At 39.3% G+C, this 25055-nt stretch overlaps 1 protein-coding gene across 1 annotated transcript in view; it reads left to right on the forward strand.

The window, feature by feature from the left end:
- Positions 1 to 22847, forward strand: part of LOC127437545 (putative interleukin-17 receptor E-like) — a 29033-nt gene extending 6186 nt beyond the window's left edge. Inside the window, exons 2-21 of the mRNA XM_051692532.1 lie at positions 1173 to 1268; positions 1657 to 2074; positions 3803 to 3830; positions 3913 to 4053; positions 4719 to 4775; positions 7260 to 7366; positions 7531 to 7645; positions 7800 to 7844; positions 7929 to 8071; positions 8158 to 8229; positions 8325 to 8379; positions 11966 to 12126; positions 12233 to 12277; positions 13522 to 13579; positions 13663 to 13814; positions 14099 to 14164; positions 14291 to 14348; positions 21175 to 21297; positions 21716 to 21765; positions 22427 to 22847. Coding sequence (XP_051548492.1) covers positions 1970 to 2074; positions 3803 to 3830; positions 3913 to 4053; positions 4719 to 4775; positions 7260 to 7366; positions 7531 to 7645; positions 7800 to 7844; positions 7929 to 8071; positions 8158 to 8229; positions 8325 to 8379; positions 11966 to 12126; positions 12233 to 12277; positions 13522 to 13579; positions 13663 to 13814; positions 14099 to 14164; positions 14291 to 14348; positions 21175 to 21297; positions 21716 to 21765; positions 22427 to 22435 — 1590 coding nt within the window. The 5' untranslated portion in view covers positions 1173 to 1268; positions 1657 to 1969 and the 3' untranslated portion in view covers positions 22436 to 22847. The remainder of the gene's footprint in view (positions 1 to 1172; positions 1269 to 1656; positions 2075 to 3802; positions 3831 to 3912; positions 4054 to 4718; positions 4776 to 7259; positions 7367 to 7530; positions 7646 to 7799; positions 7845 to 7928; positions 8072 to 8157; positions 8230 to 8324; positions 8380 to 11965; positions 12127 to 12232; positions 12278 to 13521; positions 13580 to 13662; positions 13815 to 14098; positions 14165 to 14290; positions 14349 to 21174; positions 21298 to 21715; positions 21766 to 22426) is intronic.
- The last annotated feature ends 2208 nt before the right edge of the window (positions 22848 to 25055 follow it).

The raw sequence follows: 25055 nt of genomic DNA on the forward strand, positions 1-25055 counted from the left end.
TGATTATTTAACTGCAAAGGGCTACAACGATTTAATTAAATTAATAGATAAATCAAGCTGTTCGCTTCAAAGTCTATGCACGCTGTCCTGTCTGTATTGTGTATAAGCATTATTACAGTGTATTCGGAGCAGTTCTGTGCTCCACTACTCCATCTCATGCTAAGAGTAACAGATGTGCTCCATCTTTTTGTCACTGTGAGGCTTCAACAAACAACGTCCATTAGAAGTTGTAATCCAAATATGTGTGCATTTAGAGACAATTTTATGGATTCTTATATGTTTACATTTATTTAGAAAAGATTGGATTGTCATTCAGTTTTCCTCTAAATTATGCAACTCTCATGGTGTGTTACATATGTACAGAAATAGAGGGGCACATATAGAAGAGAGTTATTATTACATCACAGATAGTTTATTTTTTCTGTCCAGTTTAGATAAGCAACTTACTATGGATTCGATCAGTGGTTCTCAACCAGGGGGTCGGGACCCACTAGGGGGCCTCAGAACACTTCCAGTGGGGCCTCAAGATCTCTTACAATTATTTAAAATATGCTAGATTATTATAATTTTTATATAATTATTATAATCCAATTTACTGAAAATGCTCAAATGTAATAACTTTCTTCAACAGCTTGCTTTTTATGAAGAACAGTTCTAGAAATTTCTGGAATCACAAGTTTTAAGGAAATATCTTATAATAGATATATCTTATAATATTAATATCTAAAAGCCTACATGGGGGGCCTTTGAATATTTTCTGACAATGTGGGGACTTGGAGTCAAAAAGATTGAGAATCACTGGATTATATCATTTATTTTTCATGAAAAGAGTGGTTGTGAGATGGCATTGACCAATATACCTATACTGTATGTTACAAAAATGAATGCTTGTAAGTGAAAGATAGTATCTTAAATGCTCCATGTTTACTTTTCTCTCTCTAAGAGCATTACTGAAGTCTTTACAACACCCCAGACAAACACATATTGAATGTGAATTCAATGTATCACAATGTGGTATTATTGATATCAATATGGCCTTCTCTTAAAAATTATTTAACATAATTCTGTGTGTTACAATGAGAATATTCAAGCTAAATGTATCTGAATGTCTGAATGTACATACTTATTTACTAATATCTGAATGTATATAATTATTTACTTAAATTATTTAGCAGTTCCATGGACTCCCAGTACAGCCTCCTCCTCTGCTCATGATGAAGAGGATCTTCACACATCCAGCAGTGCCATCAGCAGTACCACAACAGCAGGTACTTCCATCACATCAACACCTCATAAAGAGAAAGAGGCCACACCACTCCCTAGCAGCATCACCACAACAACAGAAGGCAGTCAGATCTCTTTAATAATATCAGATGTCCTGTACTATGGCTAAGTGTCAAGTGATGCTGTGTGCTGTTAAATTGTGAAAAAGGAGTTCTGAGTGCACTTTGAATGTATTTTTTAAAAGATTTTTGTATTACAATGTGCACTTTAAACATTTTTCTATTATTGCATGAATTTAATATACGTTCATTTTAAATATAGCTTACTGCAAATGTTCTGTTTGATAAAATGGTTAGTGTTATAAAAGGATGTTTGTGGGGTGTGTGTGTGTTGGGGCATTCAGAAGGGCCTGCTTTTTTTGTTGTTGCCTAGGGACCCCAGAATCCCTAGGATCGCCTCTGAGTATACTGCAATGGAAAATTTATAGATACAAGGAAGAGGAACATGAAGCTGCTCTACATTTGAAATACTCTACCAAATGCCCTTAAGGATTTACAGTCTGAGTATTTCCAGTATTTCCCTCTTCAACTCCTTCAACATTCAGTTAAGTTTTAGGGGCGGGAGCAGTTCCCCCCATACTGCATGTCAATGCCCGGTTGATATTCATGCTGTTGGTAACAGGAAGTCACTCAGAACAAGTGAACAGGTTTGTACCAGAGCTTCAGCTCACCAACACTGACCGAACATGAAACACCTTCTGCTACTTCTGCTGCTGCTCATCCTTCAGATCCTTCAGATCAACATGGACCGAATTGAGAGGAACCAAGACTGTGCATGGCGTTGTTCTGAGGTAAATATATCATTTATAATGTATAGTTTTTGTTTATTTGTAGTTGTGGTAACATCTGAATCAACGATTTTGATTCAAGTCAAACCCATAAAGAAATCTGATATATGGCAATTATGTTAAACACATTGATGAAATATGTTCATTTAGGGTTTACACTGATAAAAAAAAGAAAAGTCATATATATGGAACATTTATTTTAATATACTACAAAACTGTTCATTTTCATATATGTAATATATTTTCTCAAATACAAGTGGAGTTTGAATAAGTAAAGTACATATATGAATTATTATAATATGAATTATAATTTTAAAATAATGTTCATTTATGGACATAGATCAGATTTCTCTTTGGGAAATATTATTTACTACTACTTTATTACTTAATTAACCTGAATACATTGTTACACCAACAAAACTCATTTTAAGAGTTAGGTCAGGTAGAAATATCTCTTTAAAGGTAAAACTGCAGGTGACAAATTTTTTTGAGATTTTACAAATTAAATCGATTTGAAAGCATTTCAATAGATTTTAGATCTGTTGCACTGATGATCAGCCCTTGCTCACTGCAGCAGTCTTATTTATAATATTAATATTAACCAATACTTTCATATGCTTCCAAACGATGCTGGACTATTTTGCCCAGGTTGCCAGAAGAAAAACATTACATTTGAGTTGTGTAAAATTGATAAATAGAATCAAAGGAAATTTGCAAGTGGACAGTGATGCTTTTAACAGGGCTCATTTGCATATGGAAATGTGTAACTTAATTATGACACTGTTGTGCAAATGTTGTGTTTTATGCCATAATAAGTAGTGATGGATTCGGTGCATTTTATAAGTGAAGATGGCATTATCTTAGCTGTAACAGTGAAACCTTGCACCTTATGTAATATAAGGAATTTAAGCTGCATCTCATTGTTACAGATCCAGTCAAATGCAAATAACCTACTCTCACTGATCTAGGTCAATAAATGTGTTACTCTTCCTGCTCAGCTGATAAATGTAATAGACCTTTTTCACAGACTGTGATGACACGTTTTCGCCTTATTTAGCAGCATAAATCCCACAGTTTTTTTCATATTATAATTTATTTTTATTTTATTTTTTTATATTGAGTGTACATTTATAGCATTATTCTTTGTGTTATATCACCTGCAAATTAGTTTAACAAAATGAATTTCCACAGCTGTGAGGGTTTTTATATTACAGCTGCTGAGAGAGTGACAGTAAATTTGGCATTTTCTCCCAGCAGACTGTCTTAATTTACCGCTCTCTATTTTTTTATTCTTCTGGAAAGTCATTCAAACGTAATAGTGGATTTTTTCTTTTGCTCTTGGAGCAAATGGGTAAGTAAAAATAATATTTGCTGTGATCTCCCATTCACCTCCATTCACCGCTGTCGAAGTTTACCCTGCAAACGTTTACTTCTGCTTTCCAAAACCCAGAGTATGAAAAAGGTCTGTTGGATATGAGAATACACTAGATTGACAGACATCATATTTCTGACAGCCATGTTTTATTTGCACTGTGTAACCAGGAACTGTCTTAGGTGCCAGGAATGGGGAAACCCCTTGCTACACCATCCTTATGTTTATATTTCCTGTTGGATGATAAAGCAGTTTCTGGACTTTGACACAGTACATTAATGAAACAGTAGGCTGCTCTACTACCATGACTCAGCATAGTGCTTAAAATAACATTAAATCATTTTGATTTCCTCCAACAGGAACTACACTGTAAACAAAGAGCTTACTGTAAGTACAGTAGGAGTCTTGCAGAAATTATTTATCTATCTATCTATCTATCTATCTATCTAACATATTGTATATCTTATAGCTCCACTGTCAGTGTCTCACTGCAAGAATCAACCTGTTAACAGCACCGTATTCTCTAATGTGACTCTGTCCACTGTATTGGGATGTGAGGGGAGAACATGTTCACTGCAACTCAGAATTGCAACCTCAGTGAATATTACCGGTGTGTTTCATTCATTTCACATTAAAAATGTACAAACAATCTTCAATTAAAAAAATACCCACAGGCAGCCCTTTTGTGTTGCAGAAATGTGAAAATAGTTAAAAGTAAAGAAAGAAACTATAGTAATATGAAGTATTTATGTATTATTGTAACTAATGAACAGGTATATAAAATCCTTTTAGGTAGTTGAAATGTCCTTCAGTGTGACCAGTGTTGGGTAGATTACTTCTGAAACTGCACTGTTTACAAATTACACAACTAAAATTGAAATCAGTAACACAATCTTTTATATTACACTATTTAGGTAATCTAATCTTACTTTTCAATTACTTATTGCATGTTTTGATGAAAATAATTTTTTAAGTGTTCTATGTTACCAATTTACACACGTTCACATTAGTAAACATAAATTCAAATCTGACAGGTAATGTAATCATCTGTATGTAATCATGTAATTCAATTATAAGTTCGATGTATTCTCATTATGCACATTTAAAACTGTAATGTTATCAAATTACAAGGACTTGTTTTTTTGCAATCTGATTACATACAGTAATCCAGATTACATGTAATCTATTGCTACCCAACAATGAGTGATATATTATACTTGATCTAAAACTATTTTAAACTGTGTTTTGCTGATTCTTTGATTATTATGCATGCAGTTTTGTGTCATGGAATGCTTAGCAGGAAGGAGGACCCAAGCACAAGAATGAGGGAAAGTAAATATATTTATTAAAACAACAGAAAACAAACAGGCAACACAAAACTCTCACGGGGGAGAAAAAACAAACCAAAACATAAACTAGAATAAAGACAAATAACTAGGACTGACCGGGAACAGGAACAAGACTGGAACAGGAACAAACAAATTTACTAACAAAACAATTCGACAAACACAAGAGGAAAGAAGGCACAATATATAGAGGAACATACATGAGGGACAGGTTCAGGCAGACAATCAACATGCCGGAGGAGGCGTGGCAAGAGGAAACAAGCAGGCAGAGTAAGGAGAGCGCATGGCAGACAGAAAACACAACAGAGCCATGCGCTCAAACACAAGACAGAAACACATTAACACATTAACAGACAACAGAAAGGAGAAGGCTGTCAGACCGAGGTCATATAGCACCATTTAATATAATTACAGGGTATCTGTGGGTCCTTAAAAAGTCTTAAATGTACTTTTTAAAATTTAAGGCCTTAAAAAGTCTTAAATATCTTAAATAAATTACAAAAATACTTACATTTTGTTTGCTGAGGTATTCATTTTTGGAGCGTGAATAGAGGAGACACATTCAAATCGTTGCACTTCCTTATTTTACACAACCTTTGACAATAATTGTAAAGCTAACAGAACTACTCAGCTGCAGAGTTACACCTGTTATATCTCATCTCTCTAGATCTAGGGCTGCACCTTGCTTAACATCTCCATTTTTGTTCCATGGCAGAGAAAAATTCATACAGACTCAAGGGTGAGCAGTGATGACAGAAATTTCATTTTTAAATGAACTGCCCTTTAACTACCTGTTAAATTATTTGTTAAAGGTATCTGCCAAGAAAAAAAATATAAATGTTCTTCAGCACATGCTAGACCTTATTCACAGCAGCGATATCTTTGATTTTTAATGCCAATGACAACAAGGCTGTGAGGGATACACTTACAGTCTCTTTGATGAGATGCACTGCAGTTTAAAGTGTTTTTGGATCGTTCCACAGACAAAACATTAAAGAAATATATTTTCAAGGACACTCAGTAGACAAAAAAACTCCAGACAACATGAGTTGTGGAAAATCAGATGGGATATTGGAGCTTTTTACAGATTTACACCGTGCATGCCATTGAAGAGATGATAAGTCTATCCCTCACAGCTTTGATTCCATTCCCATTAAAAATCAAACATGGCGCTGTGAATAAGGTCTATAGACCAATCTTCTTATTTACAAAAATGATTGTTGTGTTAGATTTGACAGATTAGAGGATTAAACAAAAGTATGACACAAAACCACCATAAATACAAACATATTCTTAGTGATACAATTACTATAATGATATGAGTTAATAACAAACATGTAATCATGTTCACTATAAATTTATGCTGCAGAGTTGTGAGTTGAAATGATCTCCCCAGTCCAGTCAGCTCTGTTGATGATCTTGAAGCCACAGCAGTCAACTAGAGCCCTCGGAATAATTTTTCAACAATGTAATTCAATAAAAAAAAAAATGTGCGCATGGTTTTTGCCACTACTTCCGTGTTTGACATAAGTGGTGACGTTGTCAAAGCATTGGTCTATTGCGTCACATCTTGGTCTTGCTGGAAAGCAAGTGATTAAAGAGAAGGGTCACAATATAGGCTACATACTTTAGGCTACATGCATTCTTAATGATTTCATTTAGAGTTTTAATGTTGGATTAATTTATTAACACATAAATGCACAATAAAAAAAAAAAAACAAATATATATATATATATAACACATGTCTAGAGACATTCAAGTAGCCTCAGTGGTTTTGAATTTACCAGCTAATTAATTAATGTGTTTTTTTTTTTATTGCGAAAGTGGTCTTACATTTGGCCTTAAAAAGTCTTAAATTTCATTCCTTCGAACCTGCAGATACCCTGTAATTAGTGAAGGTGAAAAAGGTGATTAAAAATGGCAAACATTTAAAAGAAATTGTGACCAGTCACAGCACCTAAAATATTTTTACTTATACATTTGTCATGCAGGAGTTTAACCTACAATCTTGAAAAAAAGCTCAAAGATAATGTATTTTATGCATCAACTACCTGAATACATACTGGTTATATAATGACACTGTGGTCAACATGCAGTATGATCTATTTAATTACATTTGTCATGCTGTTATGTTGTTACATGATTACATTGATAAGCCTAAAGAGTTCTTCCTTCATTGTTACAATTAACCAAAATACTGAAGTAAATAATTAACGCAGTATTCCCAACACCTTTTAAAAACATAATCTTTAACAACTCTGTTTTTTCAACATTAAGTATTTAGTATAATAACTATAATTAAAAAATGTATAAGTGGAAAGTGTGACATTAACTGACCGTAAAACGTGCCTTAATAGTAACAACCTTGTTGATTTATCCTAACATGTAGCCATCATGACCTCAAACCACCCATAAAATGGATGTTTGAATGTTTTGTTGCTTTTTAATGGTTTATTCTCTGTTTTCCAGATGAGATCCGTGGAGTTTCAGTGTGTGCCGACTCTGCGGGGATGATGGGACATTGTCAGATTTATAAATTTGGCCAAGTTGCCGGTGGAAATGAAACAGGAAAACAGGTAAAAATATATCATTGCCTGATCAGAGGTTACACTGTAAAAACACACCTGTTACGCGTATTAAGCACTCATGAGCATCTGTCATTGTAGCTTAAGATATCATCTCCTGCCTTGTATGGTTGTCAAAAACGGTTTACTCTGGCATGTTTTGTTTCTATCTCTAGGTGGATGTGCAGTTTAAGTGTGTCCCTGTTAGACCTGGACAGCATTTATTTGTAACTCTCAAAACGATTCCAAACTACTGTAAGGCCATGTGGATACAAAGACACCTTGTTCCCGGTATCAGTACTGTGTGTTTGTGTTTCTGTCCAGCTGTAACATAGAGCATGTTTCTCATTAAATGCATTTATCAGCATTCCACACATAAAGCATATATGCACAGTGTAGCCACACCTAATATTAACGTTTATTGCCTTTTTGTTTTTATTGTCAGAATGCAGTCATGAAGGCATCGGAGATGAAATTGCAGAGTGCATCAGTAAATGTATTCATTATAATGTCACAATATTCATTGAATTATGTTTTATGATAGATAAAGCCTTAATGTATGTTATCATTGTAGCTGGAAAGCTGGTGTATACTGTAGATAAATCCAGGAGGGAGATAACGGTGTCAGTGACTCATGCTCCTGAAGACACAGATTATAATCTCAGGCTCTGCCATAAACGTAGTGCAATTTGTGCAGCGGAAGGGACACATAAAATGGTAAGAACCGAATACTGTTCCCTGGAATTCTTTAAAGACCTTGACACTGCTTCATTGTATCCTTTCATGTTTTGCATGTGTTTCAGATCAAACCACCAAATGTACACAGAAGTGTATCTTTTCAGTATTCCAAAGCCCTACCCTGTTTGTGCATTGAGGTATCAAAACTTTCTTATATGAATAATTTGCTTCTATACACACATCCCTACTGATAGACAGTGGTACTATTCATCTTCACTCTGATACATTTCAGGGCTGGCCTGCCAGAGTTGATGCAAGGAGAGTTCAAGTGTGTCCATTCAGAAATAGTGAGTGACACTTGCTATATATATAAAAAAAAAAAAATCTGTCATAACACAATGCATAACAATGCATTATGTGGTTATACCTAATTTAATTTTATACGCAGGCTCATGACTTACATTTTTCAGTGCTATGTTGGACTGTATCTGTACTAGGTTTATTGGTACCAGTTAGCACTTGTGCATGTTTGCAGAGGAAGCATATTTGTCCTGGCGGATATCATTCCAAATTGCATTATTGCCATCTGTTGATCATAACAGACTCATTTGTGGAGCTTAAGAACTTGTTGAAACTCTGAAAAAGATGGTCTTCTGTAAATTTAACTGGTTTTAAGTGCAAAATTGTATTTAATGTGACTGAATCACTTGAAATAATTAATTAAAAAGGTAGTGCAATAATTAAAGCTACACTATGTAAGATGGGTTTTTTTATTTTTAGAAATGTACAAAATTTATTTAATGAGCAAGCACACCAACAATCTGTCTTCCAAACCATCTATTTGCCTTACCCCAATTCACTATGGTAAGCCTATAATAATTTATATTTTAGAGCTGTCGGGATGGATTTGGCCAGTCATTCGTCTGTGCGTGTTTACGTCATGTCCGTAAATAAAGAAAAGAAGGTCCGGAGCTGCTACAGCACATGTGTAGGCCTTATTCACGCTAGCGGCATCTTTGATTTTTAATGGGAATTAAGTTCTTTGTATACTAAATGTCCATGGACAGATATTTTATCAATGGTTTGTCCGTGGAATGATCCAAAAACACATTAAACCTTTAAACTGCAGTACAGCTCATTGAAGAGATGGTAAGTCTATCCCTCACAGCCTCATTATCATTTCCATTAAAAATCAAAGATGGCGCTTGCGTGAAAAAGGTCTTTATGTGTAGTAATAGGATTGGTAGTAGTTTGAAGCTGAAAGCTTGTTGCCACAACACATGAACAACATTAACCATGGATCATTCAAAAAGGCAACCCTCTGGGGAATCACCCATTTTCAAAATAAAGAAGCAACAAGGGAAAGCGACGGAGTCTGTAATATTAAAACACGAAACAACATCGGATTGGCTTTTTCAGAGGTGGCGACAATTCCGACATCTTAAAGGATTTAAAACCGACCCAGAGATGGCTTTTCCTTGCTCGAGAGGTAAGATATTTTATTGGACCGATAGTTAGCCAGGGAGCTCTCTTAGCATGGTAGTTTGTTAGATAGCGTTAGCCACTCTAATGGGGCATTTTGTTATGGATTGTGGTACTGCAGTACTTGATTTCATTTTGGAGTAAGGACAATGGGAACAAAATTAACTTTATGCTGGTAACAATGCCAATCTCTAAACCAGTTACTACCTTGGTCTATTTGCCTGCTAGCTAAGTTATAATATTTGCCACCATTTGACTTTATCTGATATGACTAGCAATCATTGTCTAATGTCAGCATTGCCTAACTTTTGTAACATTATTTATTTTGAAACAATTGTTTTTAATGAGTCAAAACAACAGCGGAAGATATGCTACTTACCTGCTAATGAGACAGATTTTTTGAATATCTGTCTTTTTCTTCCTTTTGTTATTTATTTAAATGTTCTTTTTTTTTTTTAGAGGAGTTTTGTTGTCATTAGTGACATTTGCTCTGATAAGTTGATCACCTGTAACCATGGTTACACCGGTACTCCTCAAACCATCAGATTCATCTGCGCAAAAGAGCAGAGCCAAAGCCCAGCTCACGTAATTACCAAGACAATGTTCCTCTGCAAGTAACTTGCAGTTCTATGCTTAAACTGCTAGAGGGCCAAAAGTTACATAGTAGCTGTGTCTCGTTTCGTAGGCTGCGTGCTAGGTAGGATACATCCTTTGAAGGCTGCAGTATACCAAGCGTCCTCCTTTAAACAAGTCTTGTTTAAACGAGACGGCCTTCGTAGGACAAACGGAAATAGAACGTAACATGGTTGCTATGACTGCACGCCTCACTTTAACAAGCGCGAGCGCTTTGAGTGAGAAGGGAACAAAGTCCCTCTGAATGTATGAGGTAAATTTTAGGAGAGTTATAAAGATGTAAAGAGAAAATAGATTTTACAGGTGTACTTTTAGTCTAATGCTTTATTTTAATTATATATTAATATAATTATACATATTATATACTCTGCACCCATCTACTGAGGTACTTCAACTTGGGAATTAACATTACTTGCATTTGAACATCATATTTACCGGCAAATTGGCGTTATTTTGTTTTAGACATTTCTGTTGAAGCAAAGTATTGTGGGTTGTGAGTGCCCACGAAGGATACACCTCATGCATCCTCCGAATTCCCGTGAAAGAAGGACGCATTTGAAGGCTGCATTTGAAGTGTCCTACTCGCTTTTATTAAACAAGACAGCCTTGATGACGTATGCGGCCGACAAATGTGACCACCGGAGGACGCAGCCTTCCAAACGAGACACAGCCAGTGTAGCTTTAATAAAAGGAAAATTGTAATTCACCTGTTTTATTTTCTTTCTTCCATGGAACACAGAAGAGTTGTTTTGTCCATGTTGCTCTTTGCCAAGCAATGAAAGTGAATGGGGCTGAGGCTGTCGTGCTCCAAAATCACAAAAATATACTATGAAAGTATCATAAAACTGGTCCATGCTACTCATGTACTGCATTCCAATTGTTTAAAAGCCATACAAGAGCTTTGCATGAGGAAAAAACCAAAATCGTCATTCACGGAAAATTCACTGAAAAACTGTAGCTGTAGCTCTCAAATCTCATCCTGTTTCACATGCATGTATCTGATACACATATGGTGTATCAAGGCATGTAATTTAAGGTTAAGTCAGAGAATTATGTAAGGGTTCTGCCCTTAGTGCCCCCCCCCTCCCCCATCTGTCTGATTATTAGTTTATTTGTTGCACCTGCCCTCCTCGTTATCTTCTTGTTTTCTCCTCTATTTATGCTCTTCTTGTGTTCTGTCCTATGCCAGATTGTTTTGTGTGTTGGTCCTTGCTTCTCGGTCTGTTTAGCTCTGATTTCTGATTTGGTTGGTCATTGTTGTTTGCTGCAAGTTTTTTTTTTTTTTTCAGTTTCTCTGTTTTGATTAATTTATCTCCATTATGAGAGTTTTTGGTTTGTATTTTGTTTATTTTAAAATAAAGCCTATTGAATTGCCTTCTGCGTTTGAGTCCTTCCCTCATCACAATCCTGACAAATTATGTATTTAGGTTGAATTGGTCAAATTAAATATTATTTTGACTTGAATAAAACTGGTTAATTTTGATGTTACCACATGAGGCACTTTTTAGGTTACTCCAACATTTATTAGAGTGTACAGATGCTATGTATTGAACGTGTTATGATTTTGAAATGAAATTGGGAATTCTAAAACTCAAAAAATTGGTAACCTGTAACTATTACCTCAAGGATCTATTTCTACTTGATCTAACCCATAAAAAGTATTGTCAGGATGATGTAGTTGGATTAAATTTTTATATATTTTTTTTTTACTAATATTTACGTTACCTCATGAATCAAATTTTTTTTTAGGTTGTCCAACAAAACAATTTTATAGTGTGTCAAATAGCTATATTATGATTAAATGTTTTTCTGTTACAGATTTGGAGGAGTTGTGGTCTGGGATAACCTATGACCCATACAAGGAAGAATTAAAATGGGAGCCGTTGTGTCCTGTCAAAGTGTCTGTTTCTCTTTGCCATGCTGATGGAGGGAATAGCTGCCGGGACCTTGGAAATGCATTCTATTCTGAAGGACAAAAAGTATGAGCTCTTCGCCCCCGATCCTTTGTTCCTTGATCTTACATTTACAGTTCAGCATGTTGATTGTTAGAAACCCTTTAATCATTTCTTATTGTTTTTACCTCAGGTGATATTCTCTTCCGTGGATCCACACCCTATGCTTTGCACGAAGGTTGAGTGTTCTTTATGGCACCACATCTCCTTCAAGTGGTCCCCTGAACTATTGTTTAAGATGCAGCTAGTCTAAAGACATAACATAATAGAGCTGTTCATTTGGCTTATTTCCAATGGAATTTTCAAGGTTTTGTTCTAAAACATAAATTTCACACAGTCATACCCCAAACATGACCTTTGAAGCCACTGTGTTTAAAAAAAGTTGCTAACAAGTTGCTACAACTACCACAATGAAGTTTATGTGCTTGACAAATCAGACAACCTTTGTAGTCTTTATGTAGCAACTTGTTAGCAACTTCTATTTTAAAAGCATATAACAGTTTCAGAATTCATGTTTGAGGTATGACTGTATGTAATTTAAGTTTTGGAACAAAACCTGGAAGTCTTTTATTCTAAATTATCCATTAGAATTCTAAAAATCCATTAGGAAATCTATAGCAATCCCATGGCGAATTACCCTGCCGGGTTGGCTTACAACTGCTTGATGTCATGACTGAACAGCGCTATAGGCAGAAAATTGATTTTGTTTGTATTTACATACACATGAATATTCTGACAATAATCAGAATTAGTTCATATTCAGATTATGTAAGCATCATTTAAACACATTAACCTGATTGGCATAACCAGATTAAGGCAATATTCTGGTCTCTAGAAATCTGAATAAGATAGCTGCCATATGCTTATATAAATCTGAAGTTTGAGCCATGTAAACACATTTTTCAGAATATCCACCGTAACTGAACATCCATTTATATCTGCACATGTCCAAACAAATTAATTCTGGGTGATATTAGATACAGACAGTTGCGAAAACCAAACTACTGAAGAAATACATTTTTGAAAATACAATCTTTTTACTTTTTTTACAAACATTAAAATAAATGTCATGACCAACAGAACATTCAGCAGTTCATCAAACTTTTGTGTCTTATAGTTCAGGACATGATAATTGATAATTAATGATTTGATTAAACAACTGTCCAAAATTGCTAATGCAGCATAATAAATGACAACAGCATCTCCAGTATGTCATGAAGAGCATAGCAGGAAAAGAATGTGCAAGTCTTCATTGATTCTGAATATGCTGATTACATGTTTACAGGAATATTCCAATAGCTGTGAAACATGTAAATGTCTTTTTTCTGAATAAAGGCTTAACCAGAATATGGGCCTTATCTGGAAAAATGATTTGCATGTAAACATGGTCATGAATCACATTATTATTATATATATTTCTAGTTTACCACTGATGTCGAGACATGGATAAAGTGTCCTTTCGCCAAAAGGAATTTCACAGGTACATGAGTACTACACTTTTAGCAAATATGTTACTAACTGTATGAAGGCTTCCTTAGTTAAACATCCTGTAATATTTTAAAGTTTGGAGAGCGAAGTTTGCATCCAGGGATGGTCAGCACTGGGCAGAGATATCATCTTGGGTTAAAGCCAACTTTTCTGTTGCCCTCTGTGAGACAAAACCATCCTCTCAGTGCAAACAAATGGAGAGAAATATATCACAAATCATATCTGTGGTAAGAAAAACACAAGTAACAGCACATTGAATCAGCTCTGATTACTCAGGGCAAATGTACATGTAATTTCTTTGTAATTTTGTTATTTGGGGCCTTCCTGTTTAACTTAGTACACTATGCCTGGAGGTTTCCAGTGAAGGCAATTCCCTTGTCAAAGAAAACACTTGTATTTGTACCTAGTGACATGACAAAGAAAGGGGTCTGTTCAAAGGAAAAAGTCAGAGCACAATGGTACTCATGTTTAAACTTGTTTGATGTTACAGCAGTTCTTATTTGTTTCCTAGGACAGCATGAAGCACACAGCTTTCAACTTGGCTAGAAGTGCGTGTGAAGTGTGTGTTTGCATCCAGGTAAGGAAACAAAGAATAGTGACAGTAGGTGCTGACAAATGTAAAAATTTTGATTTCAGCAGATTGGATTTATGTCTTTGTTTATTAATTATTGTGGATGATTTAATGAATGTTCTTATTTAAAAGGTGCAGAGGGTGGGCGTACAGTTTTCAGTCCCTGTTCTACAGTGCGAATTGCAGTGTTGTAAGTAACTTACAAGTACGGGTGTTTCTTCAACTACGGGCACTATTATATCTCAGGGGTTGATTTGTAATAAAGATCACAGATTTAAATTTTGTTTTTCTTTTTTGTTATATGAACATCACATTAAAATGTCTTGGAAACTAAGCCTTCATTTTTTATTTTTGAATTGGACCTAGACTTTCAATATTAAAATATGAAAATCCATTCATTTTTAATACTAAGATAATCTAAACAAAGAGAAAAATGTTTACATATTTATTGTGTGAAAATGATTTGAATATTTTTTATTTTTTTCACAAATGATGACAGTCCCTCAGTTGTGGCATCATTACTACCAATAATTTAGGACACGTAGGGCTCTAATTTTGTGAACACGCTAGGTGCAGCGCTAAACGTGCTGCGCAGTGCTGCGCTACATCTTATCCAATATTCGTGAGAAAGCAAAGCGCAAGTGGGTGTGGGTGGGAGTGTTTACGCTATCTGTGGGTGCATGCATGCAAACTGTAAGTGTATTGTATGTTAATGAAGTGGCGCAAAGCGCATGTAACAAGTTCTTAGTTCGGGGCAATGGAGGAGTCAGGAGACAGCGAAGCAGATTCAAGGTCAGTCTTTTTAATTCTCAGCTTCACGCACACAATCGACGGTAACCGTCGATACAGAGTAAATAATAAACAAAAAACACTCGTGGCTGTCTCTGGATTTGTAGGTCACTCTCTCTCCCTCTCTGATGCTCTGGCGTGCCTTTTAAGTCTCCCTCCGCCATCACTATAATGAGAGACAGGTGTTAGAGATAATTATGAGCCAGGTGACGAGCCTTACCACTCTCCCGCAGACCGACACATGACCACGCCCCCCATGCCATCTATGCCCCCGGTCTGTGGATCACCTTGAACTTAAAGGGCTGGAGAGCCAGATACCAACAGGTGATCCACGCGTTAGTCTCCTTCATGTGGTGGAGCCAGTGCAGAGGAGCGTGATCAGAACAGAGGGCAAAGGCCCGCCCCAGCAGGTAGTAGCGGAGGGTCAGAACAGCCCACTTAATCGCAAGACACTCCTTCTCGATGGTACTATATTTTGTCTTCCTGAAGGAGAGCTTGCGACTAATAAACAGCACTGGCCATTCCCCCCCCCCCCCACCTCCTGCGAGAGCACATGCCCAGCCCCCTGTCAGATGCATCAGTCTGCAAAATAAAGGGGAGAGAGAAGTCAGGTGCATGTAAAAACGGCCCCCCACACACACAATGCGGATTTTACCTTAAGGAAGGCCTGTTGGCATGACTCTGTCCACTGGACCGGATCGGGAGCCCCCTTTTTAGTAAGGTCAGTCAGCGGGCTGATGACATCAGAATAACTAGGCACAAACCTTCGGTAGTAGCCAGCCAGCCCCAAAAACTGCCTTACCCCCTTTTTGGTCTTGGGCGCCGGACAGGCTGCGATCGCTGCGGTTTTATCAACCTGTGGACGCACCTGCCCATGACCCAAGTGGAATCCCAGATACCTAACTTCCACCAGCCCAATTGCATACTTCTTCGGGTTGGCCATGAGTCCCACCTGTCTCAGTGTTCTCAGGACAGCCCTCAGATGTTGCATACGCCACTGCCAATCATTACTGTAAATGATGATGTCGTCCAGATATGTGGCGGCATATGCCGTGTGCGGTCTGAGGATCTTGTCCATAAGGCTCTGAAATGTGGCCGGGGCTCCGAACAAACTGAATGGAAGCATCACAAATTGGTGTAATCCAAAAGGTGTGGAAAAAGCCGTCTTTTCTCAGGACATTGGAGTTAAAGGGATCTGCCAATAACCCTTTGTTAAGTCCAGCATCGAGTAAAATTGAACCGCGCCCAACCGACTCGTCAATTCGCGGCATTGGATAAGCGTCAAATTTGGACAACGCGTTCACTTTCCGGTGGTCGACACAGAAGCGGACCGAGCCGTCGCTCTTTAGTACCAGAACTACTGGGCTGGCCCAATCGCTGTGCGACTCTTGTATTACGCCCATTTCGAGCATTGCCTCTAATTCTTCCTGAACAATCTTTTTCTTGTGTTCAGGAAGACGATAGGGGCGGCTACAAACCACCACCCCCGGGGTGGTCTCGATATGGTGCTCTATGAGGTTCTTGCGACCGGGTAGTGGTGAAAACACATCCGCGAATTCCGCTTGCAACCTGGCAATCTCTGTAAGCTGCGACAATGAGAGGTGGCCTCCGCAAGGGACCGGGGTGAATTAACTTGATTTGGGAAATACCTCTGGCCCGAGTTCCACCCTCTCCGGAACTACAGACGCCAAGGCTACAGGTACCGCCTCCCTCCATGGTTTGAGGAGGTTGAGGTGGCAGATTTGACATGCCCCTCTCCTATCCGTATGCCTAACCTCATAATCAAGATCTCCGACTCGTCGTGTGACCTCAAAGGGTCCTTGCCACTTGGCGAGTTATTTGGAGCTCGAGGTGGGCAGCAATATGAGCACCTTATCTCCCTGTGTGAATTCCCGTAGTCGAGTGCCCCTGTCGTACAGTCGGCGTTGCTGTTCTTGCGCTTGGAGCAAATTCTCCTGTGTTACCCGCCCCAAAGTGTGGAGTTTTGCTCTAAGATCAAGAACGTATTGAATTTGGTTTTTGCTATTCGAAGGTCCTTCCTCCCAAGCTTCGCGTATGACGTCAAGCACGCCGCGTGGCCGGCACCCATACAGTAGCTCAAACGGGGAAAACCCGGTGGAGGCTTGCGGGACCTCTCGTACTGCAAACAGCAGGGGTTCGAGCCACTTATCCCAGTTTTTAGCATCTTCGTGTACGAACTTACGAATCATATTTTTTTAAGGTCTTATTAAATCGTTCGACCAACCCATCGGTTTGCGGTGATAAACACTGGTGCGAATCGACTTAATACCTAATAACTCAGAGTTCACGAAGTGTACGTGACATGAATGCTGTGCCTTGGTCATTGAGGATTTCCTTTGGAATCCCCACTCGGGAGATAATTTTGAAGAGTGCCTCCGCAACACTACATGCTGAGATGTTGTTAGAGGCACCGCTTCCAGATATCGTGTTGCATAGTCCACCAGAACTAATACAAAGCGATGGCCGTGTGCAGTCCATTCTATTGGTCGGATGAGATCCATGCCAATTCTCTCGAAGGGGATCTCGATCAGTGGCAGTGGGAGAAATGGCGCTTTTGGGGTGGCCGGTGGATTTACCAACTGACATTCACGGCACGCCGCACACCACTTGCGAACATCACCATGAATGCCCGGCCGAAAGAAACGGGCCATTATGCGGTTCAACGTCTTTTCGTGACCTAAGTGGCCAGCCATTGGATTATAGTGAGCCGCCTGGAAAAGTGTTTCCCGACGGCTTTTTGGTACTAACAGCTGAGTTGTATACTCTTTGGTTTGTGTGTCCTGCGTCACTTGATACAACCACTCTTTGATAATAGAAAAGTATGGGTATGTGAGCACAACACCAGGCTGGAGCTGCTGACCATCAATTACTTTCACTTGGTCAAAGGCGTGCTTAAGGGACTCATCACGCGACTGCTCCAGAGGGAAATACCCCCCAGGGAAGCCCCTGAGAACGGGAATTCCCCCATCTGCGTCATCCCGACGTGGAGCTGACGTTGACGGCCCAGGCCCTGCCTCACCAGTCATTGTATTGCAGATCACACCCTGCCCCACTATTTTGCAGGACCTATCCACACACATTACCCTCAAAACATTTTTAAAGCCAGGCCAATTGGTTCCCAGAATTAATGGATGGGTGAGGCGGGGATTAACCGCAGCCTCGACTCTATGCCTTTTTCCCCTGAATCGTATCTCAATGGTAACCACTGGATACTTGTGAATGTCACCATGCACACACCTCACCCTCACCAGTTTATTTTTATCCAATGCCCCGCCTTGCACCAAGCATTGGTGGATCGAGGTTTATGAACAACCTGTATCCACCAAAGCTTGATGTGTATCCCTTTTTACTCTTTCCGGTATCCGATACGCCCCTGCCCGATCGGGGGCAGCCTGTGGAGCGTTGGGGATCCGGACCAGTGTCCCCACTTCCATTACTGGACACCGCTCCTGGCTGTGTCCGGTTTCCCCGCAGCTCCAGCAGACCGGCCCAGGTCTTCCTTCCGCACTCGTGGGGGCGGTCTCGCCAACCTGGGGGGGATAGCGGAGGGAGACGGGGGGGTAGGAGAGACAGACAAGAGGAAGGGTCTTCTGGACCGGGGGCGGGGTCTGGACGGGCCTCCCCACCTCCGTGGAGCTGGAACTGGGTGAGAGTGAGGAGAATGGGGGGAGGGGAGGGAACATGAGGCACAGGGGGTGGAGAGAGAGAAGAGAGAGAAGAGAAAGAGCCTGCTTCACCACCTCCTGGGAATGCCGCCATGTAGTCCTCTGCCAACTGGACGGCTCCCTCCAACGACGCCGGGCGGTGGCACTGGACCCACTCGGACATGCCTAGGGGAAGTTGGGAGACGAACTGCTCCAGTACCACCAGATCGACCACTTCCCCGATGCCGCGGGTTCCCCCCACCAGCAGCCATTTCCGGCAGGCGTCACAGAGCTGCTGCACAAAAGCGAACGGGCGGCCGTCCTTCCCGAAGCTCAACGAGCGGAAGAGCTGCTGACTCTGCTCCAGGGACCGACCGACCCGTTGCTGGATGGCCTTCTTCAGGTGACTGTAGTCCAGGAGGCTGGCGGCGGGGAGTTGTTGTGCCGCCAGCTGCGCCTCCCCGGAGAGCAGGGGCAACAGGCGGGCTGCCCACTGATCGGGAGGCCACCTCCAAACCTTGCGTTTTTTTCAAAGAGGTCGAGGAAGGCCTCCAGATCGTTGTTTGGCCCCATTTTCGCGAGGGCCACTGGTGGGATGGGCTCCGAGGAGGTTGCAGCGCCAGCCCCCTCCCTGGCGATCAAGCTCCGGAGCACCTGCCGGTCCTCCACTTGTGCCTGGAGCAGGACTTGAAAACGTTGTTCCTGCTCCCGGCGTACTTCCATGAGGGCATGGTGTTGCGACTGCTGGATGCTGGTGAGGGTCTTGAAGACTTCGCCCAGCGGTGAGGACTCCATAACAGCGCTCTCCTCCAAAGCCGGGTTCTCGGCACCACTGTAACAAGTTCTTAGTTCGGGGCAATGGAGGAGTCAGGAGACAGCGAAGCAGATTCAAGGTCAGTCTTTTTAATTCCCAGCTTCACACACACACTCAACGGTAACCGTCGATACAGACTAAATAATAAACAAAAAACACTCGTGGCTGTCTCTGGACTTGTAGGTCACTCTCTCTCCTTCTCTGATGCTCTGGCGTGCCTTTTAAGTCTTCCTCCGCCATCACTATAATGAGAGACAGGTGTTAGAGATAATTATGAGCTAGGTGACGAGCCTTACCGCTCTCCCTCTCCCGCAGACCAGCACATGACCATGCCCCCCATGCCACAGAGCACTTTGCTATTTTCCTGAGAAATAGGTAATTGCGCTAAGACGTTTGAGAACCACGTCTAATCTTGCTGCAAAGTCTAAAATCAATTTCTTTATTTGCAGTTTGGGGATTCTACCAGCAGATTAAATCAAAGAGCTATCGATCACTTTTAATACTTGACATGATTTTTGTGACAGTATATCAATATGATTAGTAAGGGATAATGTACAGTCAGCTGGTTGTTATCGCACAATAAATCCCTGTGTATCATCCCAAAGGGGTTTATTTTGTGATAACAACTGGCTGACTGTACATTATCCCTCTTATTACATGGCAACTAACCAAATAAATAAATACATGGACATAAATATTGATTTACGTTGAAATTATGTAATTTGAGAAGATAGAAATCACTGAACGGAATCACCTCTGGTTTATGTCGGAGTTCTGTTGGTGTTTACTTTGTAAAAATGACTGTATGACTCCTCATTATTCAGGCTATTACAAGACTACTTGCCAAATAAATAAATAAATGCACATGAAACATTGATTTGATTTGAAATTATTTTATTAGCTTACTTGTAGTGATTGCACAGTGATCCGAGAAGCAGGTAAGACGGCTTGCAGAACCCGGATGAGCGGTCTGAATGTGCGGTTGTTACAGAGCAATATCTGACCGCTGGATGGCACCATTGACCAATCAGAATAGAGTATTCCAGTGAGCCGTGTAATACATAATAATAATAATGATAATAATAATAAAACGTTTATTTTGTAAAATAAGCTCAAGGACGCTGTACAGAAATTAAACATAAAACATTAAACAGAGAAACATATAACAAATATGATAAAAAGAGAAATATGCAGACGGTGCAATATCAGGAGAAGAACCTCAGAATTAAAGTTTTGTGCGTGCAGTTTCACCAACCCACTTGTGTCTAGACTTAGCGCATGCTTGAATGAAAATATCAGAACTTCATGGCCATGCCCACTGACTTAGCACGTATGACGTATAGTATAACTCTGCGCTTAAGGCATAACGCTCTTAAAATAGGGCCCCTTATATGCTATGAAATTATCCCAAAGGACAAAGGATACTGTCAATTTTACTACAGAATGAATGGCGATTTCAGATGTATTGGAAATATCATTTGATAATGATGGTTCAGGGAAGAAAAATAAATAATGATAGAATTCTCCTGTGATGCATGTATATTGACTGTTGGATATTGTTAGTGGACAAATTAAACTAGTGATTTGATTTGTGTGTTTTAAGGAAGTTTGATTTCTAAAGTCCACATAAAAAGTGCTCATAATGAAAAAGACATATAATGGTGATAAAACACACTTCTGTGATCCATTATCTCTATATTACCTCTAAAGGCTGTAAAGGATTTGTGTTTTGTTGTTTAATTCCACAGCAATGTGGTGTCGTTACCCAGACAGAAGTTACATTCAGGAGATGGAAAAGATCATCATGCCCGCTGCCATTTTTCTGACAGTGATTTTGGCAGTTGCCTTAGTTGGTAAAATGACGATAAGAGGTAAATTAACTACCGGTTTGACACACCTGTTGCCGCTGGCATGAGGGAAACAATTTGAGATTGTTCTTGGTAACAGTACACATATTGTTTGAGACGAAAGGGATGATGACAAATGATTGGTGCCAAGTAAAAAACAGTAAATCCTGATTGAACTCCCCATTTCTGATGAAAATAATAGCAATAATGAAAAGAAAATGACAGATTACAACCATATAATCAGTAGATTTCAAAAGAAGTCAAATAATTGTAGATGTACCAGTTCACTGATAAGCTTAAGAAAATATGTGGGTGTGGTCTTGCTACGATAAAAAGATAAAAAGCCTGTGAAGTTTGGGTTGTTAGTCACCAATCTTTGCCTTGACATGCTTGTATGTATCCTCTTGTTTATTATGGTTGGTATATTTCGCTTTTTGTGTAGATGGAGGCAAGAGGAGAACAGTGTGGACAAAACTTGCGTGTCAGGGGACGGTAGGTAAACCACATACTATAATGGAGAATGATTCCTCAACCCTTTGCTCATGCTTAGTGTAAGGGATTTTTCAAAACCCCTCACCCTTAAGGACCTTTCACACCAAACGCAATGCAAAAAAGATTGACGAACTGCCGACAAATGGTCCATTCATACCAAAAGCGATGCAAATACTGATGGTGGTGCTGATTGACAATTTTACACTCAGCAAGAGGCCAACAGTATTTTAAATCTGTTGTATGATATTACAGCAATAACAATCACATAATTTTGTGGAGAAAGCACCATGTTTTTGATATGCGAAGTCACCTTGAAACAAAGAGAGAAATGCAAGTATAGAGTGCACAAATAAGTTACAGCAATAGTGTTAATATATTTGGTGAAGAAAAACCAAATAAGATATGTAAAGTTGTTTATTAAAATAAGTGATACAAAGCAATCAAACTTAAGATTTTCAACTGGAGGATAACAAAACTGAAACACACACACACAAAAAACCACCCTGAAGAAGGGACCCCAAGACATTTCTAGAGACCAGAAAATTATAGAGACTTGTTGTGGGCTCTTTTGACTTGGGCTAGTTTTGCATGTGTACATATGTATTATACATATCTTACATTGCTATTAAACAAATTCTGTGTTATTTTATCCTTCTAACAGAGACAGTGACACATACAGCAAGTGAGGATGTGGAATGTGGGGCAGTTCTCAATGCAGGATGTTTGACTTTATTATTAGGACTGAAGCTTCAGAATGACAACATAATTCTTACATCTTGTGTGATGCATGCATGAATGTTGTAAAAGCTGATAAATGTATATAAATGCAATTGTTATGTCTGTATGAATGTTTATTGAGGGCTGCCAACAAATGGCTTACTTGTAGCTGTCTCTGCCTAATAAGCTTGGATGGGAGGAAGTATTTTAACATCATATAAAAATTACACACTTCACCATTTAAAGCATATATATGTAAAAAAGGCTGAGATTAAGTGACACATATTAATTGTTTCCCGTCATTTCATTCCTTCAGTTTTCCTTTCATATTTCCTGACTTTGCATAATAAAATGTTCTTGTAGCCTATGTTACCTTTTTGTACAGCAGGGGGCAGTGTTTATCACAAATGAATGTATGTCTCAGCGATGAGATTTCTTTTTTGCTTTGTGCCTTTATATTTCTCTCACGTATTGCTTGAAACTAGGTCACAAATGGGTGGTCAGCTTATACAGACATTTGTATAACCCTGTGTGTCAGTTCACTGCCATAGAAACTTTGCGTTTAACTGCAACTGAACCCTGTGCCTGTGTTAGCTGTGCTGTGCCCATCATCGAGATTATCTGACACACTTTTCTCTGCACCCAAAAAAAAAAAAAAAAAAAAAAAACACTCAGAGATACAGATGCAGAGATACTGTATATCTTTCTTCAATGGTGCGGCTTCATGCTTTTGGGAGGGGCAGGGTGGATTCGGTGCTGGGGTTTGCTGATGAAAACATTCCTGAAGGATAGAGTAAAGCCCAGACAATAGAGCTCAATCACAGATATAGGAAAATATAGCAAACCAAGAGAGGTTTTGAATGGATGCCACCATTGCCGCCCCATTTTATGGTTCCATTCGGTCTCCAATCTAGATTAATCAATGGAGTTTAAAAGAAAAGACCCTGCTGGTCTTTTCAGAGGTGTTGTACACTTGAAGTCAGACGTTTATATACACCTTAGACAATTACATTTAAACTCAGTTTTTCACAATTCCTGACATTTAATCGTAGAAAACATTCCCTGTCTTAGGTCAGTTAGGATCACTACTTTATTTTAAGAATGTGAAATGTCAGAATAATAGTAGAGAGAATGATTCATTTCAGCTTTTATTTCTTTCATCACATTCCCAGTGGGTCAGAAGTTTACATACACTTTGTTAGTATTTGGTAGCATTGCCTTTAAATTGTTTAACTTGGGTCAAATGTTTTGGGTAGCCTTCCACAAGCTTCTCACAATAAGTTGCTGGAATTTTGGCCCATTCCTCCAGAGAACTGGTGTAACTGAGTTAGGTTTGTAGGCCTCCTTGCTCGCACACGCTTTTTTAGTTCTGCCCACAAATCTTCTAGCGTAGTGAGGTCAGGGCTTTGTGATGGACACTCCAATACCTTGACTTTGTTGTCCTTAAGCCATTTTGCCACAACTTTGGAGGAATGCTTGGGGTCATTGTCCATTTGGAAGGCCCATTTGCGACCGAGCTTTAACTTCCTGGCTGATATCTTGAGATGTTGCTTCAGTATATCCACATAATTTTCCTTCCTCATGATGCAATCTATTTTGTGAAGTGCTCCAGTCCCTCCTGCAGCAAAGCACTCCCACAACATGATGCTGCTACCCATGCTTCATGGTTGGGATGGTGTTCTTTGGCTTGCAAACCTCACCCTATTTCCTCCAAACATAACGATGGTCATTATGGCCAAACAGTTCAGTTTTTGTTTCATTAGAACAGAGGACATTTCTCCAAAAGTAAGATCTTTGTCCCCATGTGCACTTGCAAACTGTAGTCTGTTTTTTTTTTATGGCGATTTTGGAGCAGTGGCTTCTTAATTGCTGAGCAGCCTTTCAGGTTATGTCGATATAGGACTCGTTTTACTGTGGATATAAAGACTTGTCTACCTGTTTCCTCCAGCATCTTCACAAGGTCCTTTGCTGTTGTTCTGGGATTGATTTGCACTTTTCGCACAAACTACATTTATCTCTAGGAGACAGAATGCATCTCCTTCTGGAGCGGTATGATGGCCGTGTGGTCCCATGGTGTTTACACTCGCATACTATTGTTTGTACAGATGAACGTGGTACCTTCAGGTGTTTGAAAATTGCTCCCAAGGATGAACCAGACTTGTGGGGGTCCACAGTTTTTTTCTGAGGTCTTGGCTGATTTCTTTTGATGTTCCCATGATATCAAGAAAAGAGGCACTGAGTTTGAAGTTAGGCCTTAAAATACATCCACAGGTACACCTCCGATTCAGTACACTTCCTATCAGAATCTAATTGGCTAATTGTCTAAAGGCTACTTAAAGGCACAGTTAACTTAGTTTATGTAAACTTCTGACCCACTGGAATTGTGATAAAGTCAATTAAAGGTGACACAATCTGTCTGTAAACAATTGTTGGAAAAATTACTTGTGTCATGCACAAAGTAGTATCCTAAAAGACTTACCAAAATGTCCTGGTTACTTGCGTAACCTCCGTTCCCTGATGGAGGGAACAAGACGTTGTGTCGATGTAGTGAAATGAGGCTAGTGAAAATTGGC

Source organism: Myxocyprinus asiaticus, chromosome 48, assembly GCF_019703515.2.
Source record: "Myxocyprinus asiaticus isolate MX2 ecotype Aquarium Trade chromosome 48, UBuf_Myxa_2, whole genome shotgun sequence".
Lineage (NCBI taxonomy): Eukaryota > Metazoa > Chordata > Actinopteri > Cypriniformes > Catostomidae > Myxocyprinus > Myxocyprinus asiaticus.